This window comes from Pelobates fuscus, chromosome 11, assembly GCF_036172605.1.
Source record: "Pelobates fuscus isolate aPelFus1 chromosome 11, aPelFus1.pri, whole genome shotgun sequence".
In the NCBI taxonomy this organism is placed as follows: Eukaryota; Metazoa; Chordata; class Amphibia; order Anura; family Pelobatidae; genus Pelobates; species Pelobates fuscus.
In genome coordinates, this window is record NC_086327.1 from 41,986,733 (window position 1) to 42,001,628 (window position 14,896).

General features: G+C 38.9%; 1 protein-coding gene across 1 annotated transcript; it reads left to right on the plus strand.

Moving 5' to 3' along the window:
- The first annotated feature begins 137 nt into the window (after positions 1 to 137).
- On the plus strand, positions 138 to 14,507 carry PRPF31 (pre-mRNA processing factor 31). Its single transcript, XM_063436768.1, has 14 exons — positions 138 to 290; positions 2,294 to 2,486; positions 3,095 to 3,155; positions 3,544 to 3,627; positions 3,758 to 3,855; positions 5,104 to 5,210; positions 5,340 to 5,509; positions 6,915 to 7,072; positions 7,175 to 7,264; positions 10,932 to 11,059; positions 11,643 to 11,715; positions 12,207 to 12,335; positions 13,567 to 13,665; positions 14,002 to 14,507. Exons 2-14 carry the CDS (start codon positions 2,313 to 2,315, stop codon positions 14,125 to 14,127), a joined length of 1,497 nt encoding a protein of 498 aa, XP_063292838.1. The 5' UTR covers positions 138 to 290; positions 2,294 to 2,312; the 3' UTR covers positions 14,128 to 14,507.
- Positions 14,508 to 14,896: the final 389 nt, after the last annotated feature.

Here is a 14,896-nt window from a genome sequence, read left to right on the forward strand (position 1 = left end):
TACGTTGTCTCCGCTCACGCCGGAAAGAGCTCGGGTCTTCTATGTCTTAACCAATGGGCTGGCATCTTCACTTCGTCGCACTTGATTGACGTTCCTACACACGTGACGTAATAAGTGTGCGCCGGAAGTGTTGAAAACGTTTTTTCTGTTCACTGTCTGTGCCAGCAGGATAGAGTGTGATTTTATTTCCTTTTATTATTATTATTATTATTGTTGTTTTTTTTTTCTGTAATTGTAAAGCCAGAGACAGACGGGAATCCACTCAATTCTTATTGAGACAAGCTGAGCAGGTGAGTATCCAACATAGACATGCAGCCACCAGCTGGTACAATAAGAAGGAAGGATGAATTTCTGAGTTATCAATATATTTATATACACATGGTGTTTGTTTTATCTTTATTAGTATCAACATTTGTCACTTATTACCAGTGGATTTTACAGATCTTGTAAATGTCAGGGTTTGTTTTTGTAATTTTAATAATCTATACTGCTTGGAAAATCTAATCTGGCTCTAAGAACCATCCCTCACCTTAAGGGATCCAGGCTTCCCATGCACACTGCAGCCAAACCAGATCCTTGTGACTTAAAAATCCTTGATTTAGCTCCTGTTTTTTTTTTTTTTTTTTGCCTTGTGCTAATATATAAAATTAATCTCATTTATCCCAAATGAAAATGTCACTTTGAAGATTTTTTTTTTTAAGCTTTCGTACTTTAAAGGAACACTATAGTCACCTAAATTACTTTAGCTAAATAAAGCAGTTTTAGTGTATAGATCATTCCCCTGCAATTTCACTGCTCAATTCACTGTCATTTAGGAGTTAAATCACTTTGTTTCTGTTTATGCAGCCCTAGCCACACCTCCCCTGGCTATGATTGACAGAGCCTGCATGAAAAAAAAAACTGGTTTCACTTTCAAAGATGTAATTTACCTTAAATAATTGTATCTCAATCTCTAAATTGAACTTTAATCACACACAGGAGGCTCTTGCAGGGTCTAGCAAGCTATTAACATAGCAGGGGATAAGAACATCTTAAAGGACCACTCTAGGCACCCAGACCACTTCAGCTTAATGAAGTGGTCTGGGTGCCAGGTCCAGCTAGGGTTAACTAATTGTTTTATAAACATAGCAGTTTCAGAGAAACTGCTATGTTTATCAATTAGTTAAGCCTTCCCCCTAATTCTCTAGTGGCTGTCTCATTGACAGCCGCTAGAGGCGCTTGCGTGATTCTCACTGTGAAAATCACAGTGAGAGCACGCAAGCGTCCATAGGAAAGCATTATGAATGCTTTCCTATGTGACCGGCTAAATGCGCGCGCAGCTCTTGCCGCGCGTGCGCATTCAGCCGACGGGGAGGAACGGAGGCGGAGAGGAGGAGGAGAGCTCCCCGCCCAGCGCTGGAAAAAGGTAAGTTTTTACCCCTTTCCCCTTTCCAGAGCCGGGCGGGAGTGGGTCCCTGAGGGTGGGGGCACCCTCAGGGCACTCTAGTGCCAGGAAAACGAGTATGCTTTCCTGGCACTAGAGTGGTCCTTTAATTAAACAGAACTTGCAATAAAGAAAGCCTAAATAGGGCTCTCTTTACAGGAAGTGTTTATGGAAGGCTGTGCAAGTCACATGCAGGGAGGTGTGACTAGGGTTCATAAACAAAGGGATTTAACTCCTAAATGGCAGAGGATTGATGCAGGGGCATGTTCTATACACCAACACTGCTTCATTAAGCTAAAGTTGTTCAGGTGACTATAGTGTCCCTTTAAAGCAATGAGTTGCTCTGCTGTGGGAAAATCTAAAAGTGAGCACCATTCTTAAATACCCTCACAATCAATACACAACTGGCATTCGTCAAATTATTTACAAAATGTTCTCAACATACATCTGGTCAGCCTGACCCTCTCATGCTGACATCACCCCACCTCATTGGAGTTAGAAAAATTTAGGGGTAGGATGGGCTGAGGGTTGGACATAAGAAGCCCGGGGGTGGGGAGTGCACCCTTGATGCAATTGCTAGCATGCTTTGCTGACATTTTGGAACTCTTGTAACCAGAGGTATACTTCTATTATTGTAATAAAAGGGTTAAACTCTATGTGCAGCATTTCATTGCAAAACACTGCAGGTTCCAGGCACCATGGCCACTTCAAATAAATCACAGATGTTGTCATGGTCCTTGGAATAACACTTTAAGTGTTTTGCCTGTTGTGTGTGTGTGTGTGTGTGTTTATGTTGTTGATGACATGACTTGACTTGACTTTTGTTGGTTGCCCCCTCTATTGGCTTTAATAATTCTTTCATTCATTTAGGCTTTATAAGCTTTAAAACATGTCGTTGGCGGATGAGTTGCTCGCTGACCTGGAGGAGGCAGCTGAGGAAGAAGAGGAGACTCTAATAGGTGAAGATGATTTGGAAATGATTGAAGAGGTGGAGGAGGAGATGCAGCTTGACACGAATGCAGAATCTGTGAAGAGTATAGCCAAGCTATGGGATAGCAAGCAGGTGAGTTTAAGGTTGTTTTAATACTATCCCATCGTCTTGCGCAGCTTAACAAGATGTTCTGTAAAGTCAGGCTATTGTTTGAATAAATATGGATTTGAGGAAGCTGTAAGCTATTAGGACTAAAAACAAAGTTTTATTTAAATTGAATCATGCTCTGTTTAGTGAAAAGGCTACCTTGCTCAAAATGTGAGGGAGTAATCACACACCCTAATTATTAGAGCACTTTAAATTAATCCATATATACAGAGGTACTTGCATTCAATGTGTATATGTGTGTGTGTGTATGTATGTATGTATGTATGTATGTATGTATATATATAATTTTTTTTTATGTGAAAGTTGCCTTGCAAATACAAAAATTTAAACCGTAGAGAAGGCAGCTAATACTGGACTGTATTATAAATGGCTTTGTCTCCAAACCTCCCTCCCTTCATTAGGTCTGCAACAATTGCACTACTTGTAATGTTAAGTATGCTAACCCTTCAAATATACTAACCATTCACTTACAAGATAATTCCATTTATTCATTGCATATTTTAGAAAGCCCCCCCCCCAATCTTTTTTATTTTAGGGGGGAAATTGCCTTTAATTTATTTTTATTTTTTTAGTTTGCAGAAATATTGGAGAAAATTGACGTATATGTGAAAAAGCAACCAGACACATCTGAAGGTATTTCATTTTTCATTGTTTACAAAATCTGCCTCCCTCTGAATTAACAGTTAACATTTCATGGTTCTGTCTATACTGGAGAAAATAAACGTTTTTTTTGTTTTGTTTGTTTTTTAGAAGGCATCATACTTTCTGTCAACACTGTCATTTGTCATTGAAGCGAGCGATGTGCTCTGCATCTGTCTCTCTCTCTGTGTATGTGTGTGTAATATATATATATATATATATCTGTTAAAATGTCAATGAAATTCCAATGCAGGCCATATGTTTTTATTCCTAAAGTTTTATTCCCAGTGGAAAACTTTCAAAGTAATATTGACGTTTTAATAAAATAATACATTTTCTATTTGAAACTCTCTGAATTGTTGTTTGTTTCAAACATTTTCAGTAATGGGTCCTGTGGAAGCTGCTCCAGAATATAAAGTTATTGTCGATGCAAACAATCTGACTGTCGAGATTGAGAACGAACTTAGTGAGTATATTATTTATATATACTTAAATTTTTTTATTTTTTTTTTCTGTGAACATCTATTTTGAAAATAACTTAATACGCCTCTGGCTGATGCTTTTTTGGTTTTTTTTATATTTTTATTTATTTTTAGATATTATTCATAAATTTATCAGAGACAAATATTCAAAAAGGTTTCCAGAACTGGAGTCATTGGTTCCAAATGCTTTGGATTACATAAGAACAGTAAAGGTAAGTGCTTTGCATATAATACTGTAACTAGGCTTAGTCTTTATAATTATAAGAAAAGCTCAACTGAAAGTGGTATAAACAGTACTGGGTGCTCTTTAAGGAAAAAAAAAATCACTTCACACACCGGATAGATAGATATATATGTTATAGTAATGAACTCAAGGCAAACCAAGTTTTGCACATAAATGTTTATTCATGCATTGAAGAAATATATCAGGTAACTTTGACAGAAAAAAGTGCATAGAATAGTGCATACCAAATCCATAGTACCAGTACCACAATAGTAATGAAGTGCTAATTACATACACCCATAAAAAATTTATACTCACCAAGAGCAGGAGAAATGAAAACCCAGACGTTTTGGCTCTTAAGCCTTCCTCGGGGGGATCCGTTGGCAAGTTAAAATGAAGCCCTTTCGAATTTGAAATATTGAAAGTTTGCTCTCTCCACACCGTGGCATCGCTTGCAAAGAACAAATAATTTGGCCTTGAGTATATTGTCCAATGTATGTTATGCCGTGTAAGGAACTGTTAACCATTTATTTTTGTTCCTTTTGATATCTGCTACTTTAATAGTTTAATAGTCTTTTTAAAACTCTGAGAGTGACAGCAATTTACCTAAGCACTAGAGCTTCTGGCAGGGGACCCAAGGATTAAAGAACTTCCATTCCCAATATCTGATTCAAATGTTGTTGATTTTTCCGTATGCTGACAAATCAATATTTTCTTTGCACATTGCAAAACCAGCAGTTTACTAGTTGCCTAAATCTCACACAAAACTGCATTAACAAAGTGAGTAGCCCATCAGTTCAAATCTCTAGAATTGTCATTTTATCCAAGTAATCCAAGCTTTTGAATAAATACATGTCCTAATGATGGTACAGAATGCGTAGCGTTTTGTGTGTGAGGTGCTCTCTAGCATATTGGCATTATCAATGAGTCTAGTGTTCAACAGAATTTGTGTAAAATCTGTTTACTCGAATCTGATATCCCTGGAAAGGTTGGCACAGCATAGTGTGATGTTGATATATGTTGAATTGCTACTTATTCAATAAGATGACTATTTCTGAACATGGCATTTTTCCTAGATATTATTTTGTAGATATTACGAATTGACTGCTTTTATTTATTATTTCCTGTGTAGTCTAATATTTAGTGACAATCTCAACAGGAAAATTTCAAAACACTAACAACTACAGAGTAGTCTAAGATGGTTTTCAAGGTGTGTTTTCTCATTAATATTTTGTAGGAACTTGGAAATAGTCTGGACAAATGCAAAAACAACGAGAATCTGCAGCAAATCCTGACCAATGCCACTATAATGGTTGTGAGTGTGACTGCTTCCACCACCCAAGGGTAGGCTCAAATAATATATTATGTTTTACTGTCCCACCTTCTATGTTATCCACTAACTCCATCATGGCCCACATACAAGCAGCCTACAAGGGGGGACAGCTTTTATAAAACTGCATTGTGTCTCTGTAGGCAACAACTGACAGACGACGAACTAGATCGCATTGAGGAAGCGTGTGATATGGCTCTGGAGTTAAATCAGTCCAAGCACAGAATCTACGAGTATGTGGAGTCACGGATGTCCTTCATTGCCCCCAATCTCTCCATCATTGTAGGGGCCTCCACTGCAGCCAAAATAATGGGTAACGCTTCATTGAATTTGTGGTTTCTGCACTGTTGGCTTGTTCCAGCACAAAATATATACTAAATAGAAGTCCATCCACCGTTTTACTTGGAACATTTTATAACATCTGTAAAATGTGCCGTAATACTGTGTGGGATCTCCCTTTCTAATTTGGGGTGTGCCAACAAGTTAATTTTGGCTTTTGTTGTTTCCCCAAGGAGTGGCTGTCCATGAATACGTTTAAGTTGGTGGATGCATGTATTTGGTGGAATAAAATAAATTAAAATGGAGTGTCGCAATTGGCTAAGTCAAATCTTCTCAGTGCCAGAGAGGTGGGCATCATGTTTCTTGCATTGCAACAGTGACCCTTCCATATTGTTCTGAAAAACTTAAGTTACTCCTAAGTAACACTCATCTTTTTTTATGTAATGCGTTATTTAATATTTATATATCAGGGCTCTGTTTTTCATATCCTGCTGTATTAGCGAGGGTTTTAAGGTTCTTGCCACTGAAAACCTCCTCCTGTAATGTGACTGTATGGAATTGGCAGGACAGCAGCATAAACAGCCACCCTTCACCGTTCAGGGTGGGACCTAGTTGTCTAATGGGCGATTGGAACATTTTAGCCTTACTTTAAGTAATATGCTCTGAGTAAATAAACAGATTAGTTAAAGGGACACTGTAGGCACACAGACCACTTCAGCTCATTGAAAGGGTCTGGGTGCAATGTCCCATGTCTCTTAACCCTACAGTGGTAATTATTGCCGTTTCCTGAGAAACTGCAATAATTGCCTCTGAGGGTTAACTCACCCTCTAGTGGCTGTCTACCAGAAAGCCACTAGAGGGACTTCTGGAATCGAAACATACCTTTGGTCCGTTATCTGACGCTGGACGTCCTCACGCTCTGTCAGATTTTTTTTATCAACATAGGAAAGCATTGAATAATGCTTTCCTATGGGGAAATCCTAAAGTGAGCAAGGTCATTGCTGCACGTGCACATTAGGTCTCCCCCGCCAGCTGACATCAGCGGGGGAGGTGCGTGGGCGGAGCCTGACCCAGAGCTGAGGGACATCAGCACCGGATTCAGATAAGTGAAGTTAGCACCCTGTAAGGGGGTCGTGAGGGAAGGGGGCAGTGCAGGAGCCTATAGTGCCAGGAAAACGGGTTTGTTTTCCTGGCACCATAGAATCTCTTTAAATGATTTAACCAGAGGTTATTGATTGCAAAAGAATAGGATGGGTGTACAATCCAAGATAAAGAAACCGTAATACATTTATACAGGTGTATGTCAGGTCTGTAGGAATAGAATATAATGCACTTGTGAGTGAATAAGGGTAACACTACTAAAACTGGCGGTAAGGGGGATGTTTGCCCTTTTAATGCACATTCAAAAGTGACTTTCAGGTATGTTTTATTTTATACAGGGATTGCTGGTGGTTTAACAAATCTCTCAAAAATGCCCGCGTGTAACGTCATGCTTTTGGGAGCTCAAAGAAAGACCTTATCTGGCTTCTCCAGCACCTCTGTGCTTCCACATACAGGCTATATCTATCACAGTGACATTGTGCAATCCTTGCCCTCCGTAAGTAAAAGCTACCTGTGGGGGGAGAGTGTGTGTATACGTAATATATATTATTACAACCAGATATTTTTATATTGTAATTTATTTACTTTACCTCTATAGGACTTGCATCGAAAGGCAGCAAGATTGGTTTCAGCCAAATGCACATTAGCATCACGTGTAGACAGCTTTCATGAGAATCCTGAAGGAAAGGTCAGTTCTAGACTTTTAGTAATGTGTTTTATATGTAATGTGTTTTATATTATGGGGACCGTTGCTGGTCTAAATTTTACTGAACCACAACACAGGTGATTTGGTTACACAGCTTTAGTAATGGGCTGTAGCCAGTGGTGTATTGTGGTTTTGTGCAGCCCTAGGCATGAGAAAACTGGGGCCCCTCCCCCTTTCCAAATTTCTTTTCCTGACATACAGTATGTCACACACACTTTCACTGAAATATACACATTCACAGACATACACACACTCCCATTCACCGACAGACATACATGCACACCGATACACACATGCACGCACACACACGCACTGAGACACACATATACTAACTGACAAAAACACATACACAACACTCCCTTACAAACACACACACTCACTGACAGACATATTTATATATATATATATATATATATATATGTATATACACATACACACACATTAATTAACACACACACTCTGTCACAGACGCACATACACACTGACACGCATACATACACTCTCAGTGACAGACACACAAACTCTAACAAACACACTCACAATTTATTTTTTAAGTTCAACACACCCAGCCTCCCTACCTTTTGGGAGTGCTGGAGTGGATTCTTCTCCGATCCCTCGCGCGCCTGCACATGATGGAGGTGGATGTCGAGGGAGCACTCTCCCCTGAGCTCTTCCTGCTCAGCTCCCTCGTGCACCCACAGTGATGCCTGAGTCGGAATATGACGTCACTCCGGCATCACTGTGGGTGCACGAGGGAGCTGAGCAGGAAGAGCTCAGGGGAGAGTGCTCCCTCGACGTCCACCTCCATCATGTGCAGATGCTAACTGGCCAGCTCCTGGGTCCCACAGGACAAGAGGCTGGCAAGGCATCTGCCAGGGTGATTGGGGGACAGCTTTTTTTGCTGCCCCTTGAAAGTGCTGCCCAAGTCAAATGTCTTGTCAGCCTTGCGCTAAATACAGTGCTGGTTGCAGCAATCAATATGGGGGCATGAATGAGCGCTTTTGGAGCCTAAGGCAAATGCAAGTTACAGATTTTCAACTTCTAATATATGAGAAAACAAATAATAGCAGTGTCACAATATTTATATCACACAAGACATTAAAAAGGGCATCAACTGGATCCAGCACTGTAGCTGGAGGCAACATGCCAACATAGAAGAAAAAATGGGGAAAAAGGAAAGAAAGAAAGAAAGAAAGAAAGAAAGAAAGAAAACGAGAATATCATAAAAACAAAAACTGGGAAGATGATGAATGCAAGCTATAGTTTTAACATGTACGTGGATTTGGAAGTTAGACATGTGATGAGTGATGCCAAAACAGTACACTTGTGTGGTATATTCCATTGACTGAAAGAGTTGGGATACATGGTTATGGAGAAGGTACTTGCAAAAATATATTCCGTATGTCAGCAGCTGATGGGTTACTGGAATTAAAAAGGATGAAATTAGAATTGTTTCCATGGAAACAGAGGGGGATCCAGAACTTGGCCTAATATAATTCTAAGCTGTAGCCCACAGGATGAAACTTTCATAGTAAAAAGGCTTCTACCCATCCTTATTGCTGCTGTTTAGCTAAAAGAAGCAGAAGAAGAAAAACCAATACGAAGTAATTCCAATATAAAGCAATTTAAATATACTTGACTCAAAAATAAAATTGGGATTCCTCCTTGGATCTACAAGCTCTGACCCCAGATGAACCATTCTATCCTTTTGGATTTAGCAGAAATGAACACTGTGGCCATCTTAGAGTGGTTTCCTCAGAGTGGTGAGAGAGAAAATGTGGTTGAAGAGTGTGAGAGAGAGCCTCGTATACATGAGCCACTCAAAAAGCAAGAAATAGAGGAAATTAGACACACAAGTAGGGTAAGTAGAGGGCAACAGGCAGTGAGGCAAAACACACCTGGGTTACAAACGGCGTTCATTTTGGCAGCAAATTTTTAGTCCTAGTCTTTTGACTAAAAAGCCATTTTAGTCACCTGAATTGTTTTTAGTTGACTAAATCTCTAGACAACATTAACAATGGTTTGCAAGATGCATAGATGAGGGTAGAGTTAGTGGGTGAAGGAGAGATTGCTGAATTGTTTAATTTCTCATCAAATAAATATTGTATATAAAAAGGAGACTGCAAGTGTCAGTCTCTACCCTGATAGGCTAATAAGCAAGTGGAAGAAGGTACTAAAGTACCTCATGGTAATATGAGACTAGGTAGAGTTGTAGGGGGTGCGTACCTCCCAAAATTCCTAGACCTTAGGATACTCCTTGGAGTAATGATGGCTACTAATAGTGTAATTTAAATTATTCCAGAGCTTACATTATGGTTTTATCAAGATTTGGACCATTTGCAGCAAAGACCAATTGCAAAATTTACACAGCTGCTTGCATTGTTTTACATACAAATAAAATGGAAAAAGAAAGACTATGGTCATAGCTAGACAGGCATGTTATACAATTAATATGATGGCTTAGCTGACTGACCACAACATGTAATACACTTTGTTGTTTCTAGAATTGTTGCATATAAAAAAAAAAATGCACATGCCCGGAAACTATTTGGAGGTTAAAAAAAATCTGGCATGCTGACCTTTGTTTCCAATAATATCAGTAATTTTATGTTTCTACACATCGTGAGTCTCTCAATCTAAAATGGCAGTTCTATGGAGAACTCTAGATTCAGGTGATTTCTTTGGAAGATTAGTTTTTTTTTGTTTTTTTTAATCCTGGTCATTAGATGTCATGAAAGGCAAGCTACTTGGAGGAAATCTATAAAGCAGCCAAAGAGAATTTGAAGAACTTATTGCTGACTTGGTGGGGGGGAAATTGTAGTATGTGCAAGTAAGGAAAGACCACAGAGAACATCTATTCCACACAGTTTACTAGATCTACTAGTGGACTAGTTGACCCAAGAAAAATCAATACTAGAAACGGTGGAAGTTTTTGCCTAGTAGAGACCTAGAAACTTTGGCTTTGAGGATGTTGAGAAAATGGACTTGGGATTGTGGGCTGCTGTGAGGCCCTGGCGGGAGAAGTGGCCGATCTCCTGTACTTGGTCCGGCGGGACCTCCCACCGCCTGCTAAGGGCCCCGTTACCCCCGTATGCATCTTGTTGCTTTTTAAACATCTTTACGGATTCTGATAAAACCACTTCTAAAGGCAGAGAATTCCACATCCTTATTGCTCTTACTGTAAAAAAAGCCTTTCATTTGCCTTCGACTAAATCTTCTTTCTTCCAGTCTAAATGCATGACCTTGTGTCCTATGTATAGTCCAGTTTGTGCATATATTTCCACACAATGGTTTGTATTGGCCCCAGATATATGTGTGGTTCTTCTGTCTACCTATCATTTTAAATTGCCAATCATATTCCGCCTCTATTTACAGTAGTTTTTTGTGAATAATGATACCATACCAAACCGGATTTAGTATTCGCTTCTACCATGACAAACAAAAAAAACACAACATGTATTGCATAATCCCTTCCACAATTTAAATGGGGTGAATGGAGCAACACTTGATAACAGAATGAAGTATAATAGAGTAATATCTATTATTCCCTTGGAAAACAATTGTTAACTTGCTTCCAACGTTGTTTGCGGGATATTTTTATTCCACTTTGCCAATGATGCTTTGTGTCTTGTTTTATTTCCCTTTACAGGTTGGTTATGACCTAAAGGAAGAGATTGAAAGGAAGTTTGACAAATGGCAAGAACCTCCTCCAGTCAAACAAGTGAAGCCTCTTCCTGCGCCCCTTGATGGGCAAAGGAAAAAACGTGGAGGACGCAGGTTAGCATATACTGGCCAAATTCACTGAAATTGAATAAAGATAATGTACCGCTCTGTATTTTACTCTGGTTCTTTCTTTTTTGTTCTTATAGATAAAGCATTACCTTTTTGTTGTAACACTATTAAATTATTTTTATTTTGTAAATTTACAGAACACTTTTTTAAAAATTCTCAATAATATTCCTGGCTTAAAAGGATTTTGGGGATAAAAATGATCAGCCAACAATTGATATTTACAGCCTTGAAACCAAGTTTCTGATTTAACCCCTTAAGGACCAAACTTCTGGAATAAAAGGGAATCATGACATGTCACACGTCATGTGTCCTTAAGGGGTTAAAGGGGTTCACTGATTGGGGGTTGAGCAACACTCCAACAAGAAAATGTATAATCCCTCTGGATTTGTACCGTTTCAAGATGAAAAGCTGCACAGACCGGATCCATGCACCGTAGCTGCTTCACAGGTTTGAAGTGGTTATGATGCCTGGAGTAACCCTTTTAAAGCTGGCTCATGATATTCTCTTGTAGGACACCTTATTGGAAATGTGCTTAGTAATCTCCACTGTTTCTGTTTGTCGTTATTAGGTACAGAAAAATGAAAGAACGTCTTGGGCTGACAGAAATTCGTAAACAAGCCAACCGAATGAGTTTCGGCGAGGTCTGTTCTCTCTCTCTATTTTATGCATGCGCACACACTCTAAGATAGTATCGTATCAATTGAACATACTTCATCTTGATTTTGGTTCACACTGACCTTCACTGAATCCATGATTTCGGTTGTTGGGATAACAACATTTACCCTAAATGTAATGAACTGATATCTATTCAAATACTGTGAACTGGAAAAAAATCAACAAGTGTATAATTGTGCATTAATCTTAAGGAAAAAAAAGAATAAGATCTCTTAGAATAGCATAATATGACCACCCAGATATTGTACAATTGCAACTCTGTGATGGATTGTGGGAGTATTCGTTCTACTACTTCAGGAGTTCACCATTTTGCCCATCTTGAATTAGGACCAAAGGTTTGAAAATATTATTTAGGGCTAGTTTAAGAGATTTCAAAATATGTGTATTGTGTTTGCATCTTGATTCTGTAATTATGATGTTTGGTGACTAATGGGATATTTTGCACATTCGGTTCTAGATTGAGGAAGATGCATATCAGGAAGATCTGGGCTTCAGTTTAGGACATCTTGGGAAATCTGGCAGTGGAAGAATTCGACAGGCCCAAGTCAATGAAGCTACTAAGGCCAGGATCTCCAAAACATTACAGGTAAAATAAGTTGAATATGCCTCTTACACTTGTAATTAAAAAAAACAAATTACACAAACAAAGATCATACATTTTGGCAGGGACAATTTTCGTTTGATGGGGAAACTGACATACTAGTCTTAAAATAAATCTGGAAAACATTCGAGCGTCACTTCTAGTTGTCTGTCTTAATTCAAATTGCTGATAAAAGTTAAAAAAATAAATGTTAGAAGCAAGGCTTGCTGTGTTTAACTCACGGAGGGAAGGGGGATTATTGAAGCATTCTATACAAACAGAGTGATGTAGGGACTATTAAGATGCAGCTCCCCTGGTGCACTGGTCAGCTGCCTCTCCTCCTCAGCTGAGAATATTATTTTTAATGACCTCCGCCAGTTCAATGCTTTCCCAAATGGAAGCATCAGAGAAGCTAGTGTGTATTCATGGCAATCTCCATCTTCTCACAGAAATGCCTTGACCTAATTGCATCTCTATGGGAAGTGTCCAGTGGCTCCAAGCTGTGATATCGAACATTAGTCCTGCAAAATACTGCATCCAGAGAACCATTCTAGTGGCTGTCTGAGTGACAGCCATTAGAAGTGGTGGTAGGAAGCAATGTAAACACTGCCTTTTCTCTGAAAAGGCAAAGTTTACACTACAGAGATTGTCTCTTTGCCCCTGAACTATTACATCAAGCTGTGTCCCTTTTTAAAGCCTGGTTTACCCAGAGGTTTTCTACACTTGAGGTTTTTCCTTTCCTGATTGCTGAAGGCCCTAGCCCCCTATCAGAGATTGGAAACGAAGATAGAGAAGCACCAGATTGTCACACATGTGCCACAACCTTGTGGCAGGCTTATGCAATATAGGATCTTTTACCATAACTAAACCCCCATTGATTTTACCTAGGTTATGTTTTTTTGTTTTTCTTTTAAACAAACTATTCCATTGAAATTTCTATCTTGTTAATAAGTGAATACGATGGAGATTATATATAATACATATATGTATGTATATGTATGTTATAAACTTTACAGTATACGTTGTATATTTGTCTGAAGTCCTCTTTGTGTTTATACCAAGCTATTTGGCTAATAAAAGCTACAGATGCCTCTTTATTTTCTATGGCAAGCTTACATGAAATGTCTTTCAAAGCATTTTGGTTTCAACAATTGTAAATAAATCTTATTATGCATTGGCTGGTTATGGTCTCCCTGTTGCTATTTTAATGTACCTCTCACATTGTCTGTGTTTACAGCGCACATTGCAAAAACAAAGTGTGGTTTATGGAGGAAAATCTACGATAAGGGACAGATCGTCTGGTACTGCGTCCAGTGTAGCCTTCACACCACTTCAGGTGAGCTTTGTACTGATATATCTCTGATCACACTCTGATAAGCCTGTTGTTAAAGGGTCAGTGTTACTGCGAGTCAGGAGTTGGGTTTTTTAATTTACTCAGAACTATTCTTACTCTGTATGTGTGTGATGTGGGATACTGCCATGTCATGTATAGCCAGTAATAGAATGCTCTGCCCAGTCTTGCCAAGTACAGTGCCACCTTTCCCTCTGATTATGCATTGGGTAAATGATTCCATTCACTGAATAACCAAGTTAGTATATGTAGATGAAACCGCTATTGTTGTTCTAATCGGCTGCCCCACACACCTTACGGGTTTTCCGATCTTTCTTGTAGGGTCTGGAGATTGTCAATCCTCAGGCTGCAGAGAAGAAAGTGGCAGAGGCAAACCAAAAATATTTTTCCAGCATGGCAGAATTTCTCAAAGTGAAGAATGAGAAAAGTGGAACTATGACAAATTGAACCAAATTCATCTTTCGGATTGGGTGGACTGTAGTTGTGAAACTATCGAAATGTCGGTATTGTACATGGGTATTGATGTCGCTCTAAAACAAAAGGATTTACAGTTATCACTTCAACCAAAAATATATGCTGGTTCCGTTACACCCAAGGGATTTGTGAGATGTCTGAGAGAGAAGGGCATCTAAATCCATCCATTGGATCTTTGTAAAGTGTTTAGTATAGCACAAAGGAACAATTTTTTTTTTTTTTTAATTATCTGAAGAGTCTAGAGGCATATCTAGTGTCACGTTTGCAGTAGCATACTTTTAATGCAAGATACATACTATGAAAGTATATCTTATTAATACAAGTCCAGTTTTGTTGAATGATGTGTGCAATGTAGTCACAGTGTAAAAACAATAAATACTTTTTTTTTTTTATTTCATTTGTAGTTCTTGGCTGCAACCCATTAATTTGTTCTTTGTAGTGTTCGTTTTCAATATTTAAATGTATGTGGACCGGGTCAAGCATTCAGGTTTGAGCCCAGCAGTTATGTGATGGGGACTGCATTTTTATATCATGTATGGACACTAGGCCACTCTTAATTAACGTTTGCCCTTGGGACTTGGCAACAGCCAATGACAAAACACAATCACACAAAAATAAATTCAGCGCGGAAGCAAAGTGATAATAGTCCAAAAGCAGCTGGAACACCAATACGGAGTCTCTCTTTTCCGATCAGAAAATTGGATAAAAACAGGGGGGTAGGTGCAGCGCTTCAGTAATCCTT